This window comes from Cryptomeria japonica, chromosome 4 (genome assembly GCF_030272615.1).
Source record: "Cryptomeria japonica chromosome 4, Sugi_1.0, whole genome shotgun sequence".
NCBI lineage: Eukaryota > Viridiplantae > Streptophyta > Pinopsida > Cupressales > Cupressaceae > Cryptomeria > Cryptomeria japonica.
Window position 1 is genome coordinate 774058919 of NC_081408.1, and position 27445 is coordinate 774086363.

A 27445-nucleotide genomic window follows, 5' to 3' on the forward strand; every position below is an offset into this window, starting at 1 on the left:
GTGTCCTTCCAATGATTGGACCATATGATTATTTGGCCACTACTATAATCTATATGAGAAGTGACAGATTTCAATGATGATCCAAGGGCTATTCAATGTGAAATAGTTGCATTAAGATTTTTCAATTTCAATATTTGGAATTTATTTTTATTGGTTTTATTTTGACCTAATAAATATGCTTGTATGTTACAAGAAAGTTTAAGGTAAATGGGAAAGTTTCAAAAAGGTTGGCTCTACTTGTTCTTTGATAGAAATTCCCTCTACACAATTTAAAGAATTAGTATTTGTGAATGTTGAGAGATTTTCTATTCTTAAATTTAAAAAATGAATCGAAACATATAAACAAATTTCATTTCATTTAAAACCATTCAAAATTTGAAAACCTTACCTCCTCCACCTCATACACATTGTTTATTTATCATTACATAACAACCAACCCTATCAAGATGGATTCAATTAAAATATGCAATTTTCACATAATAATTAAAAATTGAACTATTTTCTCTACTAGGCTTGTTTTAAAACATTTTAATCATAATTAAATTTGTATTCTTCTTTATTGGTTTTCCCCTTTAAATCGCATTATTTCAACCGTTTACTTTTTAGCCCACTCACGAAAAAACCATATTGAATCCGCACTATGGTAGTCCACATTTTAAATATTATTTTCAACACAAAAGATTTGGTCCACTAGTTGAGAAAAGTAGCATAAATATCATTTCCAACACATAATAAATGTGGTCCACTAGTTGACAAAAATTGGTCCGAAGAAGGCAGGAAAAGTTGCATAGCCAGTTTTCGATATCAATTCACTGAATGCACGATTCAGACTTTAAATCGTGCGGATATCCGCGGCTCAAACCGCATTTTCGGGTTTTGACTTGAAAGAAATTCATAAACAAAACAGATTTGGTGCTGGCCCACTCGTTTGGAGTTGCGTGAAACAAATCTGATCGAATACAACCCGTCCATCACCATCATCTGCACGCCTCTCTCTTTTTGGTGGCTGTTAAACTAACGAATCGGCGGCTGTCCTATGAAGTTTGGGGACAAAAACTGCTTTCGAGTTTATTCCTCGTACTGCATAGAGCATTATTTCCTGTTTAAGGGTGGTACTTTTTAGTACCAAGGTTGGATTTCTCATTAAGTTCCAATAATCACTGGAGATCAATTGTGTTGAGCTTTCTGGCCACCTGATGTTAAACTCCGTGTTAAAATCATGCAAGCAGAGCCGAGCAAGACCAAATTTGATGAATTACACGCAGAGGCGCTTTCTTTGGCTGGTTGTAATGAAAACCCACACGTAGCAAACTCTTGCATTAGTTTTGTGAGGTTACTGGATTCGATCCCAGAACTTATCCAGAAACTAGATGGCTGGGGTGTTCTTTCCATGGCAGCTAATCTCCAGGTGGGTCCCTTCCGAGACCTTGAAATTCTCTGTATTCTGTTTGACTTCACGCGAGCAGTTTTGTCTTGGTTGGAAGGGCACCTTGATTCGAAGGATCATACCAGCACTCTTGATTTGCTTTTCCAAAAGAGGCATTTTGTTTCTGCATTTTCAGTTCTTCCGGATGAAGTTCGTAGTCCAAAACTACAAGTTAGGGGACTAGGGATTTGTTCTTTCTATCTGCGCAATAAACCTTTAGAAAACCCCGCTTTGCAATCCTTGAAAAGCCCAATTGAAGTTGCAGAACTGGAAGCGACACTAAAAGAAGCAGAGGCGGCCCTCAAAATTGGAGGTGATAATATGAAACAGCTGAGGCTTTCTATAATGGACTTGAAAAGCAGGCTTTGCAAGGCTGCAGAATCACTTGAGGCGGTCTTCTTCTCCGCAGAACCGCAGTTGCCAAGCTTTTTGGTGAGAGCCCATCTCAGAGAAGTAATGCAGTCATTCCTCGCCTTTCAAAGTGAGCTCTCTGAAATTTTATGCTGGGTACCTTTTAAATCGTCTATTTCAGGCCAACTGGGTTGGAGGATTTTGCCAATTAATAAATTCTAACTTTTAAGTTTGGCTAAGATTGAAATAAAGATTTTCAATTTTTTTTTTTTTTTTGAAAACTTTCATCCTGATATGATAGGACCACATAAGTGTCATCCAAATATTGAAACAGATATTTTTTTGTCACAGTTTTTCTGGAATCGCTTTTTGCAAATTGATATGGACTGTGAAAACCTTAATTCTTGACTACACCTAATTACTGGATTCACCAAAAACACGCAATTTGTTTATAGTATTTTTTTTTTCGGCCGGAATTGGCTATAATTTTCTGTTTTTGATATTTTATGTTGGAGAGATTTATCAATCATTCTATGCTTTTATAACAATTTATTACTTGAAAATTTCTCTTTCATTTCTGTAATTGTGTCTGGAATGTTAATTTTATGAATTGAATTTACCATTGAAGGTTTCCCTAGCACAGTTCAAGACTCAATTATTGAATCTGGAGAAAGCCTATGCCCAATTGGATGTCGGATAGCTAGACCGATAGTGGAGAAGGTCGTCTTGGAGCTTTTGGATCCAGTCGGACCTTTCATAGTTGGCATATGCGGACCTCGAGGCATTGGGAAAACCACTGTTGCAGCCTCTGTAGCTTCTGATTCTAAAATTAAGAGACGTTTTGTTGGAGGAGTTTTCTGGATCCCTGCGGACCAAAGAATTGCAGATCCCATGTCTCTGCAATCATGTCTTTGGAAGGCTGTCTCTGGATCGAAAACTGTTTTCAAATCTGTGGATGAAGGTCTTACTGCACTTAAAGGGAAATTCTTGAATTGCCTTCCTTCCCTCTTGATTGTGGATGGTGCCTGGGAAGCATCCCAATTGGAAGGGCTCATGTGTTTTGATGGCAAGCATCAAGGAAGGATTATTGTGGCTACCTCAAATCCTCACATCCTTCCAGCCACAGACACCCACATCCATACATTGAGCTTTGTGAAAGAAGAAGATGCATCGGACTTGTTTCTGTGGGGTGCAGGATTGAGTGACACTTCGACCTTGGAAGAAAAGGAAGTGGCAGCCAAGTTGGTGAATAAGTGCAAGGGTTTACCCTTGTTCACTCAGGCTCTTTCAAGCACTTTATATCCAGGATCAATAGAGCAACGACATATGCAAATATTGCCAAGTAAAGATGGGAAGTTTGATGTGGACAGAAGGATTTTAGTGGATCAGAAGTTCAACACTCAGGAAACTGGAAATGAAGACGCAGTCTTGACGGGGAGTAATCCCAGTGTGAAGAGTAATTCTGGAAGGGAAACTAATTGCATGTATGCTGTATTTTCTGATTGCTATAATTCATTAGGATTAATTCATCCAATTTTGCAGGAGTGCTTTCTGGACCTTGCTGCTTTTCCAGAAGAAGAATGGTTAAGCTTGTCAATGTTGGAGGAGTTATGGCTGGCTTTCAGCCATGGGCTCAGCCATGAAGAGATTGTGGTCATCCTTAGTATTTTGGTATGCAGATCGATGGTAGACTGGAGGCTGAATATACCTGATAGCTGTAATCAGGATCTTAAGATAGAGTTCAAACTCCCTGGGGTGTTACACAATATGGCCTCAAGAATGATTAATCTAGGTATCCAATTGGACCCACGGAAGAAACACTGTAATTCTCATATGACTTCCCCAGAGCATTCCAACAAGGGAAAAGAGATAGAATGCAGGAATATTTCATCAAAATACTTTGGACACATGAAGAGGATATTTGGTTTTGGTAATGCATATGTAAAATGTGCTCAGGAGGACATCGATATTAAGTCAGGTGAGATAGTCAAGCAGAAGTTAGGAAATGATAATCTGTCAGGGGCGATAGATTTTGAAAGCTTTCCAATTTTTCCAAATGAAGGAAATGATTCAAGAAACGTTGGCAGGGATTGTTGGGCCAACCGTTTCCATCAGGAGCATCGTTTGTTTGTGCCAGGCTGCAATGTGAAATCTGCACAAGGAGGTTTATTAGATGAGAGTTTGTTAAGCAGGGCCACAAAGATCTCTCTTTGCAATAGCAATTTTGAGGAGCTCCCATCTTCTTTCAGCTGTCCATTTCTTCATGTTGGGCTCTTTTCTGGGAATGCACAATTATCATTCCTTCCCTCTTCTGTTCTGAGGAATTTGACTCAACTTCAAGTTCTTGATTTGAGAAGCTGTGTGTCTCTTACACACCTTCCAAAAGCAGTATCTGCTCTTAAATCACTCCAGCTGCTTGATCTCAGCTTTTGCACATCACTTCGATCATTGCCATCGTCGATTGGCCATCTGAAAAAATTAAAGTTTCTCAGGCTTTTTGGATGCACATCTTTAACCTGTCTTCCAAAATCTACTGGCTTACTAAAAGATCTGGAAACGATGCAGCTTAGTGGTTGTATAAAGCTCAAAACCCTACCATCCACACTAGGGAGAATGCATGTACTCAAGATTCTTGATTTGAAAGGATGCTTGTCTTTACACTCCTTACCTCTATCAGTTGGTTTTCTCAGAGAGCTTCATGTATTAGATTTGAGTGAATGTAGCAAACTCTCTTATACACTTCCGTACTATGCACAATTATTACTTCTTATGATAGGAATCCAGAAAATAGGAAGCATGGCAGTTCCAACTGCACTATGGAATTGTAGTCAAATTGAGGTCCTTCGATTGGCATCACTTAAGAACTTGACTTTTCTACCGCATTCAATATGCAGATTGCAGCACATACGCCACCTTGATCTTTCCAACTGCAGGAGATTGGATATCTTACCAGAGCAGATTGGTAACCTCTGCCTGTTGCAAGAACTTGATCTGAGTCACACTGCCATTAGAAAGCTCCCAGATTCAGTTGGTAAGCTGGGCAACTTACTCCGCCTTGGTCTTCAAGGCTGCTCCAGGTTATTATGTATACCTAATTCCATAAGTCAACTGCCAAAACTGAGGTGCCTAGACATGTCAGAGTGCTGGGATCTTGTTCTTCTTCCCAGTTCCATTGGAAATCCAAATTCTCTAGTTGAACTTGTGGAGCTCAATTTAGCATATTGTGGTTTCAAATCACTGCCAGCCTTCTCGTGGCATGCCCTCCCAAAGTTGAAGCACTTGAAACTTTTTGGATGTCATATTCTTAGCACCCTTCCCCCTACAATGGAAAAACTAGCTTCACTGGAGAAGGTGGATTTGGAAGGTTGCTCTGCTCTGACATCCCTGATAGGCATTGGGTTGGGCAAACTGGAGAAGCTAGAATGGCTGAGCCTAAGAAACTGCACCTGTCTTACTTCCATTCCAACCGAGGAGATTGTTGAGTTGAAATCTCTAAGCTATTTGGATGTTAGTGGTTGCACAGGATTGTCCCCACTTCCGCAAACACTCTTAGATCATGCTGGTGAAGGCAACCTAACATTAATCCGATGGGGATCTGTGTGGCCATAGCAAAGGTAAACAAACCTTCGCTCTTGAAATTATTTTATGCATTTCCATGTTGAATAAGAAAAAAGTCTAATTGGTTGATACAAAGTGTCAGTCTACATTTCAGTCATTTACAAACATTAACAAATCTATGAATAAAATTCCTGACTTAATGCCCTCAATTCTTCCAAATTTGATGAAGGCATTATAAAGTTCTAAACTATGTTTCCAGCATATGCTACAATGATACATAAATGCACAATTCATGATCTTTCTTTGCCGCACAGTCTTAAATTATTGAAAATTGAAAGCTTTCAAGGAGTAGAGGATCTTTCTTCATGTCAATCTGCATAAGAAGTAATCTGTGAAGGGTGGTTTTTCCAGATTTTTATTTTTATTCTATAGTCAACATAAATGTGCAGTCATCTTCTTGTTTGTTCCAATAAACCAGATGAGATTCTATTAAGGGTCACATATGGCATAGATAAATCTTGCATCGGATGGTTTGGTTGTTATATCCTTCTCCATATGTATAATTCAGATTTCACATCATTTTCCTTGTAATTTGGAAGCTGTGGAGGGGGCATTAGATCTGATGATCTTTGTTTAGGAAGTTGTGTTATCTTTGTGCAGTCTTTACAATTCTTTGTAAAAGAATCCAGAAATATTTTCCTTGACAACTCTGTTATCAGAAGGGTTTCTTTGCAGCTGTTGTTCAGCTTACTCAACCATTATGTAAAACCGTTGATGATTATTATTTTTTAATTGGTCGATTTGATTCCAGGTCAGTATGTATAATGTCATATAAACAGTGTCCTGCTAAATGGATGATTTCATTAAATCCTTGAAGTTTCTACAAGAAGAGGTCACTTGTAGGATATATTAGAAGCATCTAGCAGTGGAGGTTGTTTATGCATTTGTAGCACGTTGCCCTGTTTGCTATTAACTATTTTTTTTTGCACTTTTACCCTAGAATAATTTCGTCAAACAGATTGCATACATTTACTGGCAAAGTACATTAACTACTTGTTTCATGAAAACTACCAATACAAATAAATACTTGCAATACTGATCTGATCTGGTTCATTCATTTATAGCAGATACATGTCTATGGAAAAGCAACATTAACATCATCTAAAACTGATATACATGAACCATACAAACTGCTTTCACAAAATCAGGATGTTTTAACATTCAACTTGGATATTACCATCAATTATGCACTTAGCAAATAGACTAAGCACGAGTACCTTCAGAAAAATGTGTCTTCTTGCTGCTAAAGGTCTGAAATGTCTTCAAATTCACCATCAAATGCTCATACAAAGACTATTACAGGTCTGCCATCATATTTTAATCATACCACAATCCACAAACCACCAAACCCAACCTTTAATACTCAGAAAATGTGACTTGGAAGTCTGCTCCAGCAACTAAATGCAAAGAAAAGCACATGGGCCATTCACATAAAAAAATTCAGTCACTTTTTTAACCCTCCAAACTGATCCAGATCTGTCAGGAACCCTTAAATGCCTCCAAAAGATGATTTTGTAGCCTTCAAACTCAGCAAAATACCTCACAAATTCCCACGTGCCAATACCCAAGTTGGGCACTGCCTGCAAGGGGTGACTTGGGCTAGAAAAATAAATGCCAAACAAAAACCTGCATATTATATATGCATCATCATTGCCTAGCCATAAGAAAACTTTTGAGACAATACCCAGTGAAATGTCCCTTTTTATGGTATTAATAATAATAATAATAATAGACCAAGGTCAGGCAGGCTGGGTGCTGGGCTGGGTTGCGGGGATACCACTGGCACAACAAATAATAATAATAATAATAAAGTTTATATTCGAAGATCTCCCTCATCCCCTGATCAGCAATTTATTTAAGCATGAGGATATTTATCTTTAACAAATCTTAAGCAGAATTGGTTACAAGAAGATTCACGTTTAGATGAAGGGGCAGCAATTAATCGAGAGGAGATACATCATTTCTAAAGGATGGCACCCTTGGTAAAAGAGGTGACTCTCCGTCCTCTCTTGAGGATTATATAAGGCGGTCTCTATTGAAGAAAAGGAGGGAGGAAGATCAGTAATTCAGAGATCTGAATAGAATGCAATGAGAAATCATTCGATCTAGAAGAGAATCAAAGCAGATTTCAGAGTAACAATATATGTAGAAGGTTTGCATGCAAGGAAGGTTTCTCAATGTAATATCATATAAATAAAAGCAGATTTTGTGCAGACATTGAGTAGAAATATATGCAAGTGGAAAAATAGGATAAATCAGTCAAAGTAAGAACAGCTCTATAAAGTACACAACAGAGATAAGATTATGTTATAAACAGATTAGTTAGGGAGAATAATACATAGAATATAAAAAGAGTTATTCTAGAAGGAGCATGGAACAATAGAGCAGATATGAGTAAGTGCGAGAGATTTATGAAGGATATGTATGTAAAGAATATGCAAGCATGTGTGCTCATACAAGAACATTCATGTGATGATTAATGAGAAGAGGGGAAGCATCAAATGATTTGGAAACAACATTTGATCTGACATCAGAAAACCAGACAAATAAGAAATGTCATGCCCCCGATCGAACTTCCCAACAAATCTGCATATGAAATTGCCTTGCAAAGCAAGACTACACAATTTCATAAGTCAGTAATCTGAAGACGACTGAGGGAGGAAAAGAATATGATGTGCATTTCATTTGATACTGCATAAAAGTGATTGGTTAAGTGCTATTACCGTGCTAAAGGTAGAACAAAGATTAGTCACCACATGTTAAGGAAAAGAGCAGCAAGTGCTATCCATTAAGATAATGGATTAGGCACCAAATGGTTTGTTAAGACAACAAACTAGTTAAAGAAGCTATCAAGTTCTAAGAGGAGAATGCCATCTTTCAAGGGAAAGGTCCACCCCAAATAACACATGCTTTCAGTGATGGGAGAAAGGTATACGAAGGGAGGATGAGATGGTAGAGGAGGCCATCATCAATCATCCAAAACACGTCTTCAGAAACATCAGTATCGATATCAGCGAGTCATTAAAACAATATAAAATCAGTCCAGCAGATCGAACCATTCAAAACAGGTCAAATCCATTAAGCCAATCACACAGCAAAATCATTTCCCATATGATAGGGAGCAGCAATCACAAAGGAAACAAGCTCATCTCTAGGAGGGTGGAGAAGCTTGTGGCTATACATAGTTATTTGTGTTTCAATAAGTGCAACGCATTTATGTAGAAGGAGAGTTCAAAATACCGATGGGATGTAGAGCCAAAGGAGAACATAGGTGGATGATGATGCTAGATGGATAGGGCTAGTTGGTATTGTTTTGGAGGAGCTTGAGCATGTGGAGTGCAATTCTAGTGATGAGGAGTCTAGGAATGATTAGAGACATCACTTTATGCTATTTTGTCATTTTGAATATTTTAATCATCATTGATGAAATTTTTAATATAATATAAATTTGAATCCAACATTTCATTGTTAATGTTAACTTTATTACAAATATGGGCAGAGACAAATGAAGCCGTAAATGATTCAATACAAAATAATACATGCTTCTTTTTATTTTCATTCAATAAACATTACATATTTATAGGATTGCCACATCCTATTATTTAGGAAACAATATTCCTAAATAGATTGAGTTGTTTTAACAACTCAACTCACGACCACTAATTAAACAACCAATATACTAACCTATTAACAAACCATGTGACTAATAATATTAAGTTGTTTCTCAAAAACTTAATATTAATATGACACTTATTTACGACACTTATTTACAACACATATATCAACACTCCACAAACCTATTAACTTATTATTTTATGCATCCTAATACTTCTAACCTATGTGAACACTAATTCCCAACACCCCCCCTTAGTGTGAACATGGGGTGAAAGTGCAACACAATACTATACTTAGTAGCTCACCAAAACACTAAACAATAAGAGTAGGGATAAACACATCTACTTGTGACAAGCAATAGTTGAACTAGCCTCACTACGCTTAGTACTTTCATCCAAGGATATGGACAAACACATCTACCCATGGATCCAAGGATAGGGACTAACACATCTATCCAAGGACTTACATCAATTTTGGATAGGAACAAACACATCTACCCAAAAACAAGGTCATGAATAGGGACATACACATCTGCTCACAACAATTATGATTGGGGAAAAACACATCCAATCATAATCACCAACTCTTGTGAATGGGGACTGTTGTCATTTTACGACACCCTTGGTCTATCAGTGAAAACCGATCAGAGATATGTTCCATGGACCAACGCGGCCCCAGTTGATCAAGGAGAGAAGAATCATGAAGTGTGAAGTGTTGCCTTGACCGGAGGAAGTTCCTCGGCACTTTTCTTCTTCCCTGGAACTTCGGAACCCGGAGGTTTTGAAGTTATTTGCCTTAGCCGCTTTCTTTCCTTCTCCGGAACTTCGAAACCCCTCCCTTCCTTCCCTCATCTTTTCTCTAGTTTCTCCGGAATTTCGGAACCCCGAGGGTCCGAAGTTCCTTCCCTAGCTTAGCCCCTCCTCTCCTTAGCCTTTCTCTCCTTTTGCCCGGAACTCCGAACCCCGAGGTTCCGAAGTTCCACGAGGTTCCGGAGTTCCATGGACCAGCGCGGCCCCAGTTGATCAAGGAGAGAAGAATCATGAAGTGTGAAGTGTTGCCTTGACCGGAGGAAGTTCCTCCCTTGGCACTTTTCTTCTTCCCTGGAACTTCGGAACCCCGGGGTTTCGAAGTTCTTTGCCTTTGCCGCTTTCTTTCCTTCTCCGGAACTTCGGAACCCCTCCCTTCCTTCCCTCATCTTTTCTCTAGTTTCTCCGGAATTTCAGAACCCTGAGGGTCCGAAGTTCCTTCCCTAGCTTAGCCCCTCCTCTCCTTAGCCTTTCTCTCCTTTTGCCCGGAACTCCGGAACCTCTAGGTTCCAAAGTTCCTTGTCCCTTTCTCCTTTCTCTCTGGAACTCCGAAACACTGAGGTTTCGAAGTTCCCCTTCTCTCTTTAGCCCTTTCCCTTCTCGGAACTCCGGAACCTCGAACTCCGGAACCCCGAGGTTCCGAAGTTCCTTTGCGCAGTTCCTCGGAACTCCGGAGCCTCGAGGTTCCAAGGTTCCCTCCTTCCCCTTCTTCCTTCTTCTCCTGGAACTCCGGAATCCCGAGGTTCCGAAGTTCTTCCCTTGTCTTCCTCACTTTCGGGAGTCCGAGCTTCTGAAGTCTTTGGGCTTCCTTCCGACTGGCAACACTTCCGGATGGCATGATTGACACTCAAGGCTTTTAATGCTCCGACAACTTGGTGACTTGTACACTTTCTTTTGTGGAGCCACAAGGGTGCATTAAGTGTTTTTGGCAGGATTTCCATCAAGGGAGGTATGGGGCCATGCTTGGTGACTTATGTCATGACTGACTTTGGAAGGTTAGTCAATCTATCTTTTTCAGAATTGCCTTTGGAGGTATGGCTAGGTTGCTTGCATGTACAAGTCAGGTGCATGCACTTCCCTGCACTTCCAGACTGACATGCAGGGGTCATGATCACCATTTTAACCCATTTCTCTATATAAGGCTGTTTAGCCTCATTGTAAAGGGTTCTCTCTCTCCTGCCTTGAGCTTTCTTATGCTCTTTTCTTCTCTTAAAGACTTGTAAATTTTTGCATTTCTGCAACTGTAAGATTGGCTTTTGGCATTATGATTAATTGAAAATCACCATTCTTGCCTCTTTTCAACTTATGTATGCTGTGTATGCTTTCTTACCTCCATCATAGGTATATGTCTTGTGGTTTTTTCTTTTCATATATGCTGTGTTAACTGGTTTTTTTGAGTGTGACTTGTGGGAATCCTTCTCCCCTCTTGGCATTCAGTGAATTCTAACCTTCATATATGCATTGGGGTCACTCATACAACTGAAAAGTTGTGCACCTTCAGGGTGTTTCAGTTAATTACTTGTGTCATTTCGGTAGGGAGAGAAACAATCTCTTCTTGGTGCATCACCCCCTTTTATTCCAAGCAATTCTCTCTTCCTTTTGCCTTTGCAAGTTGTTAGGATAGGCTTAGTAGTAAGTTTTGAAGTGTTGAGTTGGTTCAACACCTGCACCTGGAATGAGAATGAAGCCGGCCTTCTCCAGAGATTCAACCCCCTTGCGTAAGGTCCCACACTTCGGGGTTGTTTCCATGTTTCACAAGGTTGCTGAGTTGATAGCTTAGCAAGGGTGCAAGCTTTTGTGATAACAGGGACAAACACATCCAGTCATCTTGTGAATGGGGACAAACACATCCATTCACAAAAAGCCAACAATAGTGATTGGAGACAAACACATCCAACCACTTACATCATCTTGTGAATGGAGCCTAACACATCCATCCACAATTTACAAAGCTTGAGAACTAAGTCTTTGTTGTCGCGTATGCAACCACTATTTGAGATCATTGCCACTCTAATCACAAATGATATGAGATGGTTGTTGCTGCCACCTGGAAACAGATCTTGGCTTTAGTCATTTTGGCACAAGTTGTTTTTTCACTAATGCAGTTTCACAACCCCATCGCTAGTGACTGACGAGAGGTCGCTAAATTTCCTCTAGCCTCCTGTGCCTCCAACCTCCAGTAGGTTTGCTACTTAACAAATTTGGAATTTGAGGCTCATTTCACCAATTATGAGGAATTAATATACCCCCCATGATGTGAAATTTTTACATGGAGTGTTGGGTACCACCGATCATGCACTCCAATTAGAAGTATGGGAAATTTTATTTCTATTATTTTTCAACACTTTTTTTGAATTATTGACATTCATTCTTTTAATGACATGACAATCAATGACTTATACATTGAAGAAGAAAATATTGGACCCTATCTAAACTTAACAATACAATTTGACATGACACTTAGAGACACTATAATGATAATAACTAATAATGACTACCTATAAATTATAACATGGCTCTACCCAACCTAACCAGAGAAGGCTAACATGAATATATATGATCAAAGCATTCATTCCCATCCAAGTGGTTAACACACCTATGATGTTTCCTTCGTTGATGCAGTTATCATATCTTCTAATTGAGCACTACTCCTCCATGTCCAAAAATACCACGTCCTTGAGCACTCAATCCCTACTCCCTATTTGGTGTACACAACGTAACTCAAAAGCTTTCATGGACTATGCTAAATCATTTTCTCATCAAGCACAACCTTCACCTAGGGCTGACGATCATTACTGGATTGGAATGCTATAGTATGAATGAATATTCTAACAAAATTGAAATTACCACACAATATTGATGAAGCTTTTGATGAAAGCGAGTACAATTGCCAATCAAACTTTGAAATTATATCTACACATAGCCACAACAAGTTGCACCATACACATAGGCTCGAATATTAGACACAACTCTATTGCCAGTCGTGGCTTAACCCTCGCCACTACTCAACGCCCTCGTTGTGCAAGCCAAATACCCCTCCTTGTGCGTGTGAGTAGAGTTGGGTTCCTCACACACCCTCATCCATTATTCCTCATGTTGAGTGTGAGACCAAATTTGGCCATTGCACAAACAAAACTCTTAAAATAGTAGTATCACAAACTGGTGAAGCCGTTTGAGATTGGAGCGGGCACCACTCATAAGACACCTTAAATGCCTATCAACATGAATCTGCGAATGCTTGGATCTTCACATGTAATGGTCATGGACTAATGATTAATCAATCAAAAAACAAAAAATGAAGGCATCGACTTAGGCAAGCTCATGAGTTGTACAAGGTCAATCTGTCACCAAACTTGCCTCCAAACTCCACGGTACAAAATCAAGACAGTCCACAATGTAGAACGCAGTGTAAATTTGAAATCGCAAATCAAACAGATAGGCTGATGTTCGTCAAAGCATGAAGTCGACCCTACAAAGAAGACCATCGAAGTTATTGAAGATATTGTACCAAACTAAACCAAGATACATGCGCCGACCAACAATGATTACGGTATTATCAACTACAATGCACAGATCAAGAGAATAGATTTCCAAACTCATGGAACTTGGCCCTCCAACTATGCAAACCTTCAAATTGCAGAGTTTATGTAGGCTAATAAAATGCTGGATCAATGCAGAGGCTCACCAAACAACAACGTTGAGGAAAGATTGTTTTAGATCTAGGCAACCCGCTCTGATACCATATTACAAATGTGGGCAGAGACAAATGAGGCCGTAAATGATTCAATACAAAATAATACGTGCTTTTTATTTTCTTTCAATAAACATTACATATTTATAGGATTGTCACATCCTATTATTTAGGAAACAATATTCCTAAATAGATTGAGTTGTTTTAACAAATCAACTCACGACCACTAATAAAACAACCATTATACTAACCTATTAACAAACCATGTGACTAATAATATTAAGTTGTTTCTCAACAACTTAATATTAATATGACACTTATTTACAACACATATATCAACACTCCACAAACCTATTAACTTATTATTTTATGCATCCTATTACTTCTAACCTATGTGAACACTAATTCCCAACAAACTTCTAATGTTCAATGCAATTAGTAGTTTTAGTTTACTTAGTATGCCAAAGTTCATTTATAATTCTAAGTTATACTTAGTTTGTATATATCTTTTTATAACTATGATTTTTTAATTTTATAATTAATATATCCAAGCAAGCTATAGTAAAAAAATTAGCTTGTTGTGATCTCTTTTTAGCAAGTTTTTGTGCTTTTATGATTTTCCACTAATTACATTTTTGGAAAGCTTGTGAAAAATTAAGTAGGGTCAGTTCTATATAGTTTTTAATTACAGGCAAAATATATTCCATAATCTAGTGTTCAAAGTTGGTTAACGGAGGGACATAAAATTTAGTGATAGCTCATGTTTTCAATTTTTATGGTTACAACTCATATTGAATACTTCCCTCTCTTACCTAATGTAAAATCTAGAACTAGGAAATCAAATACATCAATAGCCATGCCATCTTTTGGATTAGAGAATTTTTCAATAAATATTGTTTCATGTGACTTTGTTTACTGTTCACCACCTAAAATCTAGGAAAAAATTCCACTAGGATGTGAAATAGTGGTAAATTTATCAAGGATATTTTGCTTAACCCATTTACAACATCCTTAACTATTGATACATAATAGCTTCGGTAAGATAAATGGTTGAATGGGAGATAAATGAAGTCTCCCATTCAATCATCTATCTCATCGATAGATAATTTCAGATCTCACTGATTATTCCTTTATCTGATATTTATGTTATAATTGCTCTCCTTATTCTGTTACAACATCTATCAATTATGTTACTCATGCAAACTGATGATTAAATAAGTGCAAACTATTAAACGGATAAACAGATAATGATCGGGTTTTGTTCTAACCCCCCGATTCATTATCGGGTTACCATTTTAATAGCCACCGAATTTACATAATGATCGGGCTTGATGAATTAAATGGTTATCGGGCTTAATGCATTACCACCGACTAACTAATGTTATCGGGTTAAATGAATTGCTAACCGACTAACCTAAGTTATCGGGCTTAAACCATTTTAATTGCCACCGTATATATTAATCGGGCTTAAACCAAACATTGTGACCGATTAATATTGATCGGGTTTTATCAAACATTGCCACCGATTACCATCGGCCTTGTTATGTTGTATATTGACAACCGAAATGATATTGGTTCATTTGCATATGTTATGGCACCGATTAGCAATCAGTTATGGAGGGACACGACCAAGTGGTATCTTGGTCGGTCATGTCCAAAGGACATGATCGATCAAGGTACCACTTGATCGGTCCCCTCCATGATATATATACACCGATAAAATGTTGTGGAGAGGATATAGAAAATATTAATGCTCTCTCTCCACCTGCAACAAAGAAAATAAATCAGATTTATTATATTGTGAAATAACATATACTTGAAAAGAAAAATTACATTGAATATAACTTGCTCTTTGAATTAAAAATTGAAATACATTTACATGGTATCAGAGCTATAGTTAAATCGAACCTGAGGCTATTCAATTTTGTGGAAAATTCAAGACAAGCATATATCCAACATCACATTTCTCCAAATTGCCAGCACTATTAGATTCAAAGATAGACTTGAAGGAGGTGATAACTTCTCAGCATGGAAATTCAGAATTAAAATGATTCTAAGAGAAAATAAAGTTGAATCATTTGTAAAAACTGAAAATAAAGAACCTGAGACTGAACCTGACAAAGTGGCATGGATAGAAGGAAATGAAAAGGCTGTCAAGATCATAGTTGATGGGGTGAGGAATAATATAATGCCCATCATAAAGAAACATGAGACGACCTACAACATGTTCAAAGCATTTGAAAATATGTTCGAGATATCCAATGCAAGTCAAACCTTGGCCTTAAAACAAGAAATAAATCATATAGCTATGATCAAAGGGGAGTCAGTCAATGCTTACTTCATGCGGATATCAACCCTAAGGGATGAACTAGCAACCCTTGCATACGAGATCCAAAGCAAAGAGTTAACACTCATTGCTCTAGATGGGCTACCTAGTGTGTGGGACACATTCGTCCAAGGCATCAGTGCAAGGTCTAAATATCCAAAGTTTGAAAGGTTAAGAGATGACTGTCTCCAAGAAGAATCAAGGTTAAATAAGAAAGGAATAAAACAAAAGAATATAGATGAAGATCTTCAAGTCCTAAATACAAACTCTAATAAGAAAAGTAAGAAGAAACAATTTAGGAAGAGGAAAGATCGTCAAGGCAAGAACACCTCCAAGAAGGATCTCTCACATATTCAATGTTACAGGTGTGACAAATTTGGACACTATGTTGCCAAATGTCCGGAAAGAGCCAAACAACAAGCTACATTTGCCAAAGCAGGAAAATCTAAACGGGAAGATGACTCCGAGAAGTGTGTACTCTACTCAGCACTTACAAACCAAGCATCAAACAAGGTTAACTCCTGGGTGATCAACAATGGCTCATCCAGACACATTACAGGGTTTAGAGAAGTGCTAGACTCCATGATAGAGGAGAGTGATGAGGAAGTGACTATCGGAGATGACTCCACACATCCAGTCAGAGGAGTGGGAACTTGCACCATCAAACTGAAGTCAGGCATATCATTGCAACTTAAAGGAATACTATATGTCCCAGGCCTCAAGAGAAATCTAGTCTCTATATCAGCACTAGAGGATAATGGGTACAGAGTGACCTTCATGGACACTAGAGTGTTGGCTTGGCCAAGGAATTCATCAATCAAGAAAGCTAAAACCACTGGTCAAAGACAAGGCTACTTGTATGAGTTGTGCACATAGCCTAACCTAGCCCTAATCTATGACGCTACAAATGCTAATGAAGTTTGGCATAGAATACTAGGTCACCTGAATTTTAGAGCTTTATCATCAATGGGAAACCTTGTCACGGGTCTACCTAAGTTAAAGCAATATCATTCAGGGGCATGCAAGGGATGTGCCCTAGGTAAAAATACTAAGGGTGTTTTTCATAATAGTACTAGGAAAACAAGCAAAGTTTTAGAGTCAGTTCATTCTGATGTATGTGGACCTATGTCCATACCTTCTTTAGGGGGATTTTTGTATTATGTAATATTTGTTGATGACTACTCTAGGAAAACTTGGATCTACTTTTTGAAATGTAAAGAATCAGAAGAGATCCTTAATAGGTTTAAGGAATTTAAATCACTAACATAAAACTACTCAGGAAATAAAATTAAAACCTTAAGAACTGACAATGCGGGGTAGTACACCTCAGAGTTGTTTAAGGATTTTTGTAAAAATACTGGGATTAAGAGGGAGCTTACTATACCTTATAATCCTCAACAAAATGGGGTAGCTGAGAGGAAAAATAGGACAATTGTAGAAGCTGCCAAAGCCATGATTCTTGATCAGAATCTAAATACCAATCTTTGGGCAGAAGCAACCAGCACTGATGTATATATACAAAATAGATGTCCTCACTCCCATCTTGAAGATAAAACCCTTGAGGAAGTCTTTACTAAAACAAAGCCAAATATCAGCCACCTTAGGATATTTGGGTGCCCTGTCTATATTCATGTATGTAAGGAGAAAAGATTAAAATTAGAGCCTTCTGGAAAAAGGGGAATACTTGTAGGATATAGTGAAACCTCCAAGGCCTACAGAATCTATATACCTGGTCAGAGGAATATTGAACTGAGTAGGGATGTAATCTTTGAAGAAGACTTAGCCTTCAAAAGAGCCCAAAGCTCAATAGAACCTGAAGCCTATATCCCTACCCCTAGCATAGATGAAGACCCTGCTCCTGAGCTTCAGAGGGAGAATCTTGAGGAAAATGAAGGTGAAACTCAAAACCCACCTAGAGAAAATCTCAAGAAAAGACCACTATGGGCCACCAAAACTGTAGAAGAAGCTCAGAAGTATGCTGCTCGTTCAGGAACCTTTAGAGAAAGCAAAAGGCCTAACAAATTCACTAGCTATGTTGCCCTTATGAATGATCTTTCAAAAGCTGAACCTAACAATGCATCAGATGCACTTAACCATCAAATATGGAAGGATGCCATGTCTGAGGAATATCAGTCCATTATGAAGAATGATGTTTGGGAAATTGTTCCTAGGCTAACTAGAAAATCTGTTGTTTCTTCCAAATGGCTTTTCAAGATCAAACATGCTGCAGATGGCAGTATTGAAAAACACAAGGCCAGATTTGTAGCTAGAGGGTTCTCTCAAAAGGAAGGAATTGATTATGAAGAAACATTTGCACCTGTAGCCAGATACACCTTAGTAAGAGCCGTCTTAGCCATTGCAGCAACAAAGGGATGGAAAGTTCATCAGATGGATGTTAAGACAACTTTCCTTAATGGTGAGATCTCAGAAGAAGTATACCTAGAGCAACCTGAAGTGTTTGAGATTCATGATGCAAAGTCTCATGTGTGTAGACTCAACAAAGCTCTCTATGGGCTTAAATAGGCTCCCAGGGCCTGGTATGAAAGAATTGATACTTATCTCTCAAAACTAGGCTTCTCTAAGAATGATGCAAATCCTAATCTCTACTATAAGCAAAACAAAGGTGATATGCTAATAGTGATTTTATATGTTGATGATTTATTAATCACAGGAGAAGATCACCTTATAGATCAATGCAAGAAAGATCTTTCTAAAGAATTTGACATGAAGGACTTGAGACTCCTTCATTACTTCCTAGGCTTGGAAGTATGGGAAAATTCTGATAGCATTATACTAAACCAAGGAAAGTATACCTTGGACATTGTGAAGAGATTTGGAATGATAAACTGCAAACCCATGACCTCTCCAATGGAAACAAATCTTCATAAACTTAAGGAAGCAATAGCAGAGTCACAACCCACTGATCCTACTCACTACAGGCAAATGATTGAGTCCCTGATGTATCTGGTAAATACAAGACCAGATATCTGTTATGCAGTTAATGCTTTGAGTCAATTTATGTGTGAGCCAAAGGAGATACACCTGATAGAAGTGAAACACATTATGAGATATCTACAAGGTACTCTAAACCTTGGTCTCAAATATGAGAGAGTTGATCTAGGTCTACACGGATTCACAGATTCAGACTGGGTTGGAAGTGTGACCGACAGGAAAAGCACCTCAGGATGCTGTTTCAGTTTAGGTTCAGCCATGATATCTTGGATCAGCAAAAAGCAGTCTTCAGTAGCACAAAGTTCTATTGAGGCCGAATACATTGCAGCTTCCATGGCTGCCCGAGAAGCAGTATGGCTCAAGAAGTTTCTTGTGGGATTATTCAGTGAACCAGTGAAACCTACTGTTATCCATTGTGACAACCAGAGCTGCATAAAACTTTTAGTAAATCCGGTGTTCCATGACAAATCCAAGCACATTGAGATTCCATACCATTATGTGCGAGATATTTTAGACAGGAATGTGATTCAGTTGGAATATATTTGTATAGGAGATTAGACAGCAGATATTCTTACCAAACCACTTTCCAGAGTGAAGGTTGAACACTTCAGAAAAGGTTTGGGTATGATAGAAAGGTAATTTGCTTTGTAATCTGTACTTACATATCAATACGATGTTTAATGTGTAAACTTCTTTGTCGTGTTAGGACTTTTATGGGTTCAACCCCCTGTGTTCATTTCTAAGAGGTGACGATCTCTCAGATAATGAACACTTGTATATAGACATTATAAGGTGACGATCTTATAATGATCAAACCAGTTATCATGTGTGATTTCTGGTATGTCATGGATGTGCCATGATTATGTTGTGGTAAAACATTTGGAAAGATGTTAGTGCACATACCACAATGTGGATAAGTTGAGAATTTAATTATTCTCATGTGTTTATCCTTAGTATTGCTTGTTTTGCAATACTGATATCACGTGCTTAGGTGATATCATGTCATCACAAGGTGATGAATTTCTTGTATCACGTGTTTAGGTGATACTACATGTCACATGCTTAGGTGATATGGTTACTTGTATCATATGTTTTGATGATACTTCATGTCATATGTTTAGGTGATATGAACCCTTGGAGAATGAGATTATAAACTATATAAGGAATATTGGTCATCAAGAGAAATGTGATGCTAAACACTTTGTGTGTTATTCATCTTCCCAAGCTAAGAGGGAGTGTTGATACATAATAGCTTCGGTAAGATAAATGATTGAATGGGAGATAAATGAAGTCTCCCATTCAATCATCTATCTCATTTATAGATAATTTCAGATCTCACTGATTATTCCTTTATCTGATATTTATGTTATAATTGCTCTCCTTATTTTGTTACAGCATCTATTAATTATGTTACTCATGCAAACTGATGATTAAATTAAGTGCAAACTATTAAACTGATAAGCCGATAATGATCGGGTTTTGTTCTAACCCCCCGATTCATTATCGGGGACCATTTTAATAGCCACCGAATTTACATAATGATCGGGCTTGATGAATTAAATGGTTATCGGGCTTAATGCATTACCATCGACTAACTAATGTTATCGGGTTAAATGAATTGCTAACCGACTAACTTAAGTTATCGGGCTTAAACAATTTGAATTGCCACCGTATATATTAATCGGGCTTAAACCAAACATTGTGATTGGTTAATATTATCGGGTTTTATCAAACATAGCCACTGATTACCATCGGCCTTGTTATGTTGTATATTGACAACCAAAATGATATCAGTTCATTTGCATATGTCATGGCACCGATTAGCAATCGGTTATGGAGGGACACGACCAAGGGGTATCTTGGTTGGTCATGTCCAAAGGACATGATTGATCAAGGTACCACTTGATCGGTCCCCTCCATGATATATATACACCAATAAAATGTTGTGGAGAGGGTATAGAAAATATTAATGCTCTCTCTCCACCTGCAACAAAGAAAAGAAATCAGATTTATTATATTGTGAAATAACATATACTCGAAAAGAAAAATTACATTGAATATAACTTGCTCTTTGAATTGAAAATTGAAATACATTTACATTAACTAAGAGTTTGAATAGGTTTAAACAAGAACTATTGTCAGAATGAAGTCCCAACCAAATCACCTTGGTGAATACAACCCCAATAGACAAAATAAAGGAATAGGACAACTCTTTCAAGGTCCAAAATTGATCCTAGCCAAATAAGCATTCATGAGCTTGGTGTTCTGAATGTAGCTTCATGAATAATTCTAATGGAATAATATTTTAAGCTTCATATTGTACTAGAGGATGTAATGGTTGATATAGCTTCACCATATTTAGAATCCGAGCTTGATCAATGTTACTAATGGATGATGAGTGACATGCAATGACAAGTATATAGTTGGAAAGAATTTACTAATAACATAGGAACCCCCTATGAGCAACAATTGAAGGGAATTTATTTCCCTGAATCAAAAAATTTGAAACAAAAAAGGGTCTGTAGCTTAATACAAAGCTAAGTATACGAGATTAGCAATACGAATGTAGGATGTGACATTGTATCGAATTTAGAAACTGCATACAATAATTGAATACTTCATGCATGCATTGCTAAGTTGATGATTAAAAATTCTCACACAATCAAATCCAGAAACTGCATACAATAATTGAATGGATTGTGGAAATCTAATAGCTCTGATGTCAGTATAGAACAATTAGATAAATAATTATATTTTCTTGCACTACATTTTAAGGATGCAAATAAACGAACATAGTTTATGGCACGAGATCATCAATCAATTCATCCACTCTAGGATGCTATGCTTCTTTTCATATGTGCAATGACTGTCATCAATCGTTCCTTATAGAGTCTAGTTGTTTAAGGAAGGATAGTCATTGCATATATGAAAAGAAGCATCCTTCCTCCTAACCATAACAGTGGTGCAATAAATGGAATCGTTCATGGCACAAACTCAAAGTGCCATATGTTGATGAGTTCTTGTATTACCTATTCAATCTCCTTAAAATATATAGTATGTCAATAAGCGATAATTATAATTGGTTTTGTACCTTTTTCCAGCTTGATGAAACGCTCAACAAGTAGGTGAAGGCCTCTAGGAATCTCACAAAACCCCATTTGGTACTGCTGTAATGCCTGCTGTACTTGCTGGATATATCCCAGTTTTGACGAACTAGCTTAAGTATGTAAACTCTTAAGGCTTGACAAATGATTACATTACTTGGATTTCTTTGATTGATGTACCTTTGCATCTTATGAGATGATATGATAAAACATTTTTGTCACTGTAAATCTCTAAACTTTTGCTTCTTGCGTGAAATTCAAATATAATTCTTTAAATTCTGTGTATTTCACCAAGTGTACGAAGCCATATTCCTGACATCACAGATCAGATGCACCCAGAGGTGATCAATAAACATCATTAGTCATTAAATAAGACCTTATTTTAACACTCTCAACATATCCCTTACAAGCCATATCACTTCTGTCCTCAATTCTATCCTTGAAAGGACATGCACAATTAGGTAATCAGAATACAATTTTGTGTAACCAAAATAAATCAACACTATGAATCATCTCCCTTCAATCCATCCTTCCACTCTAGGGTGGAGTGTGAAGATGTATGTCTAACAGAAGCCAAAGATATAGTGGGCATCTTGACTGGCTTGTTTAGTGAAGTTCCCCTATAGGTGGCATGTTGGATCACTCTAGAGTTTAGACTTGTTCATCATCAGTGTTACCTGGCATGTCTTAACATTTCAATCAACTGTTTGATCCTTTGGTCATGCACCTATGCCCTAGTGTCCAACTTTATTTGCCTTTTTTTTTTCATTTCTACCCTAGCTGCTATTGTAGTGCTCAAATCAACACTAAATGATCAAATAAATGTTGTTCTATTTGCCTTGATTTGCTTACATGGGAGTGCATACTGTGTTGCTTTGAATCATCTTCTCACATGCCTTTGCTGTTGAAATAGCCTTATTCAATCAGTTGGCACAAACATTTAGGTTCCTCTAGATTTTGGAAGACTATGTAATAGTGCAAAAAGTCTTATAAATGTATCAGTATGATTCTCAGCAGGATCTCAAACACTTTGCTTTAATTTCCTTAATTCAATACAGTAACCATCACTATTTCTTTGCTCAAAAACATAAGGAAGAGAAAAGAAAAAATCAATACAGGTTGAAGATTTCATCTTGATATCTCTATTGGATGTCTAGTACTCTAGATCATGCTGGTGCAACCAATCACATGCATCTCTCTCCAACTTCATTGATGCAGATTGTATTTCTCCATATCAGCATCAGATTCATATTAAAATAAAATTCAAGTTTGTGCATCCATGCCCATGGTTCAATCTTCTTTGATTCATTAAATTTGAGGATGTTGATGTTTGGCAGTGAAGTTCGAGTTTCACTTAAAGACTGGCTGATTCTTACTTGCTGCCCAAGACTGTCAGCTGCATAAGCTCTCCATAACTTCTTAATAGGATCTGCATCAAATACTCTAGCTTGCCTTGTATTCTTTTGCCTAGTAGGAGGAGATGTTTGCAGTCGTAATGATTCCACTTTACATGAAGAGGGATGATAAGATGAGTGTATGCTGCCCATGTTGTGCAGAAGTCATTGCATGGTCTGCGTAATTGCTCCCATATTCCTGCTCATGTTATTCTGTTTTCTCAAGAAAAGGCTGGAAATTTCCTTCAATGGCCTGCCTAAATTCACTAATATTTTGTTCATGTTTGAGCCCATTTTGGACATGCAGTTGTGACACAGGCTAGTAGACTGTAGAATTACTGCTCTGTTATAAGCCCAGACAAATCTCAACTGAAATCAATAAAAATGTTGGAAAAGAAATGTCTTTGAAATTCTGAAATATAAATTTGTGAGTTATGAAAGGAATCCTATTTCAAAAGCAAACATCTTATTAGGAATGATTTTGTTCTGATTAGAAGCAATAAACAGAATAATTGAAGCTCCCAAGTGGACAACTCCCAATCTTGAAGACATCTTGTCTTCATTTAAGTGTGAAATTGCATAATTCCATTACAAATAATCATGCCCTTATTGCAATATATATTGTCATATTCATAAGCACAAAAACCTCCAAAAATAACCTATCTTTGCTGCATTCTACAACAATCTTCTCTGTCTATCTAAACATCAATTCTTGCTTTATTGTACAATGATCCTTAATGAGCATAGATATTCCAAGGATATTGGCAACACAAATCTTTCTCATGGAATCCATCTTATGGTCAATTCATCAACATCAATGATGAGATCATCATAAAGTAGGTGGACAGATGGAACAACTGTAAGAGATGGAAATAGATTCAAATAAATCATGAAGTAGATGGAAAATTGGAGAAACTATAAAGGGTGGATAGAAATGAATTAGAGGCAGGTGGACTGTTGGAACAATTAATAAGGTTAGGTAGAGAGTTAAAAACAACAAATGTTACCATATTATTTTAGGTTTTATACATAGGCTACTCCTATGTAAATATTCACTCAGAAGCTCACCCAACGATACAAACATATCAATCACAAGATTTTATAGTGAGTTATTCTTTACATCTATTTCAGGATCTCTATTTGACAAATATGGGTTAACAAGTCTTCTCTATTGTTGACAGTACAGTCGTTGACCATGAAGTCTGCTCAGCAAGAAGGATTTTACCTTTTTTTGACTTTAAAACACGACATTAATCAGTAGAATGCCCTATGTGGCTTTGGTCGGTACAATACTTATTTCCATCTCCAGTTAATTGGGTTGAGCCCTTAATGTAGTCATTTGATGAGGTATATGCCTAACTGATGAGCAGGAAAAACGAGAGTTGTTAGAGGCAGAAGTTGAAGAGTAACTCTTTTTTCAGAAAAGAAAAAAAGATTAACTTGGCTTTAGTTGTGTCTTCTGTTGCCTAAATTTCAAACTTTTTAGAATGAAGGGAAGCATGCTTTAAGGAAGTGATGTTGCAGAGCTCTAAGTCCTGTCAAAAATGAGAAAAATATCTGGAAATGAATTTTATGTGAAGGTTCTTATGTATTTGATTCTTACTGAGGATGCATAGATCTTGTGATTTCAAGCTATGTGTATGTCTTTTTGCACATTGTTCATAGGAGATAATTTGTGAACAGCATACCTGAGTTAAGGGAAGTGGATGAAATCAAAGCAGAGATGATTCAACTAAGCAAATTGTTTCTATAGTGGTTTTGAATTTCATCAAAGCTCAGAACATCCACTCTAATAATAGACATTGAGCAATAATTCTATTATGGAGACAAATATAAGTTCCATTTATAATCTATCAATGGTAAGCTAAAGCTTTTGAGTTGGAAACTAACATTATGTATGATGCTAGATATCTATTATTTGATCAGTTGTTAAACCATTATATTCTTTTGGTTGCTCATAGAAGGTAAGTCACCATACACACAGCCCCACCAAAAAGATCAAAACCATTGCCAAGTTGACTAATTGTCTTTGTGATACTTCGACAGCTTTATAGCTTTATTTAATATATATATAGTGTCATAAACTGGAGCAAATCAGTAAACAGTGTGGAAGATAGATGCTTGCAACTTTAATTGAAATTTGTAACTTCTTTAGGTGAAAAAATCTATCATACTGCCATGTCCATTTGAAGACAATATATACCTTTGTTTCGGACTTAATGTCGAAACATGGTGCCTATTATCTAATTTTAAATATATATAATTGCATTGGACTGTTACAAGTCTAAGGAAATTCCTTGTTATAGACAACCGAACTTTAAATTTGAACAATTTTTTTAATGATAGGGAATCAGCTGGGGGAATGGGTAGGATAAGTAGTTGCGCCCCCCCCCCAAGAAAATATAGTCAACGAGGGGCACTTTGTTTTTGAAGTTCCTTTTTCAGAACGTGGATAAGCTACTCTTTCTCTGCAGCTGGTGGATTAATCAAGATCAATGAGCTGGGTGAATGAACCCACATCAGAGGAATCTCTCAGATGGCTAAGCATGGGGAGAGGGGGGCAGGTGAAACACTCCCTTTTATTAGATGGTAATTAATAATGGCTGGTTCTGTATCAGGGTGAATCCTGTTTACCTCATGCATACCTTATGCCTTCTATAGAGCATGTCTGCTCTGTTGGCCCGGATTGGTGATGAGGATTGGGCGCTCAGTGATACATTTATACATGAGCTTTTTGGCCTGATTTATCATGGCTTCTTTGAGACAGGGAGCAAGCCTAGGAGTTTCCAGGGTGAGCTTTGAACCCATGGTCTTCATTGCAGTAATGTGCCGCCTTTACCAGTGAGTCATGCCCGTTGGACAATGTAATTCTATATGTTATTGTTTGGTGGCACCTATGTTTATGGTACTGGGGTTTCATGTTCAAATCTGCCTTGAAGCTTTACAACTCAACAACTCTGGTACTCTTTCAATAATGTTATGTGCTATTGATTCTACTTTTAAGCTGCTTGCTTCGTGTTGGATTCCATACTACCATTCTCTGTTTAATCTTGTCGAAGCAATGTTTGCTGAAGTCTCCTTTTTTCTAAAATAGAATTGTGCATGCATCTGGGAAAAGGCTACGACTTGATAGAATCATATACATAAATAGAAAGTCAATTATATCATCATTAAAGCTACTTTCTTCTTTTTTATCATGACCAAACATCTTAATCCTGTTTGGGTTGGGTCAACAAATATATAATTGTACTGGATCACAAAATTATCTTATTTCTAAATTTCCTGTTAAATTTTTTAAAGGTAAAAGTTAAGATGAGTTTGTAAGTCCCCTTCTAGCTAGTATGCCAATCTGGCGTATTAGACACCCGTTTGGGAACAAGGACTTTTCACATTACCTGAAACATATTGTTTAATCGGTGTATTGCTTTCAGTTCTACCTTGTATCTTGTACCTTGTCTCTAAGCTTGGGAGCAAACCAACCCTTACCAATCTGCTTTCATTGTGTACATTTAAATCTGAATAAGAAAATGACCTCATATAGTGATGTATACACTATGGTTTGCAGGGAATCAGTTCAGCATTGCCCAATACATGGTAAGTAGATAACTTAACAGTTGAACTATTGATTTCACTCATTGGCTGTACTACTTATATTGATATCTTCATGTGTTGTTCGATTGCTGCAGGAGCTTAAGCATGTAATGTGGTGGGATACACGCACACAACAACTCAGAAGAATCCATACGAGAATTCAAATAATTGGAAATAGGGACATGATAGAAATAGAGAATCACCAAATAATAGATCACAATGATCTGTGTCAACTGAAGCTGGATTTCCAAAGATTCATAGGTTTTAATTTATTTAATTCAATGCAGTCAACAGAAGCTGACTGGTTGATGTGGTTTTTAATAGGGACATGGTTCAATTTAATACAAGTCAACAGAAGTTGACTGCTTGATTTGGCTGTTTAGGGGATTGATTTAATTTTACGCAATGCAGTCAAGAGAAGTTGACTGGTTCATGTGGTATTCAAAAATGTTTTGGTTTATTTTAATGCTATTCAGTCAACAGAAGTTGACTGGTTCTTGGGGTATTCATAGATTACTGACAATAGGAATTTGAAGGTCTGGAAAGTGCTATATAATATTATTTTTGGCTA

The 27445-nt window shown here is 37.4% G+C and overlaps 1 protein-coding gene across 2 annotated transcripts; it reads left to right on the plus strand.

Annotated features, from left to right (window-relative positions):
* Window positions 1–839: 839 nt before the first annotated feature.
* LOC131066638 (uncharacterized) lies at window positions 840–27445 on the plus strand. 2 transcript variants are annotated; one of them, XM_058001452.2, is made up of 4 exons: window positions 840–1907; window positions 2406–5391; window positions 26849–26877; window positions 26970–27445. In XM_058001452.2, exons 1-2 carry the CDS (start codon window positions 1220–1222, stop codon window positions 5384–5386), a joined length of 3669 nt encoding a protein of 1222 aa, XP_057857435.1. In that variant the 5' UTR covers window positions 840–1219; the 3' UTR covers window positions 5387–5391; window positions 26849–26877; window positions 26970–27445. The 2 variants fall into 2 exon arrangements, with proteins under 2 accessions (XP_057857435.1, XP_057857434.1); XM_058001451.2 differs by lacking the exon at window positions 26849–26877 and having other exon boundaries at window positions 841–1907.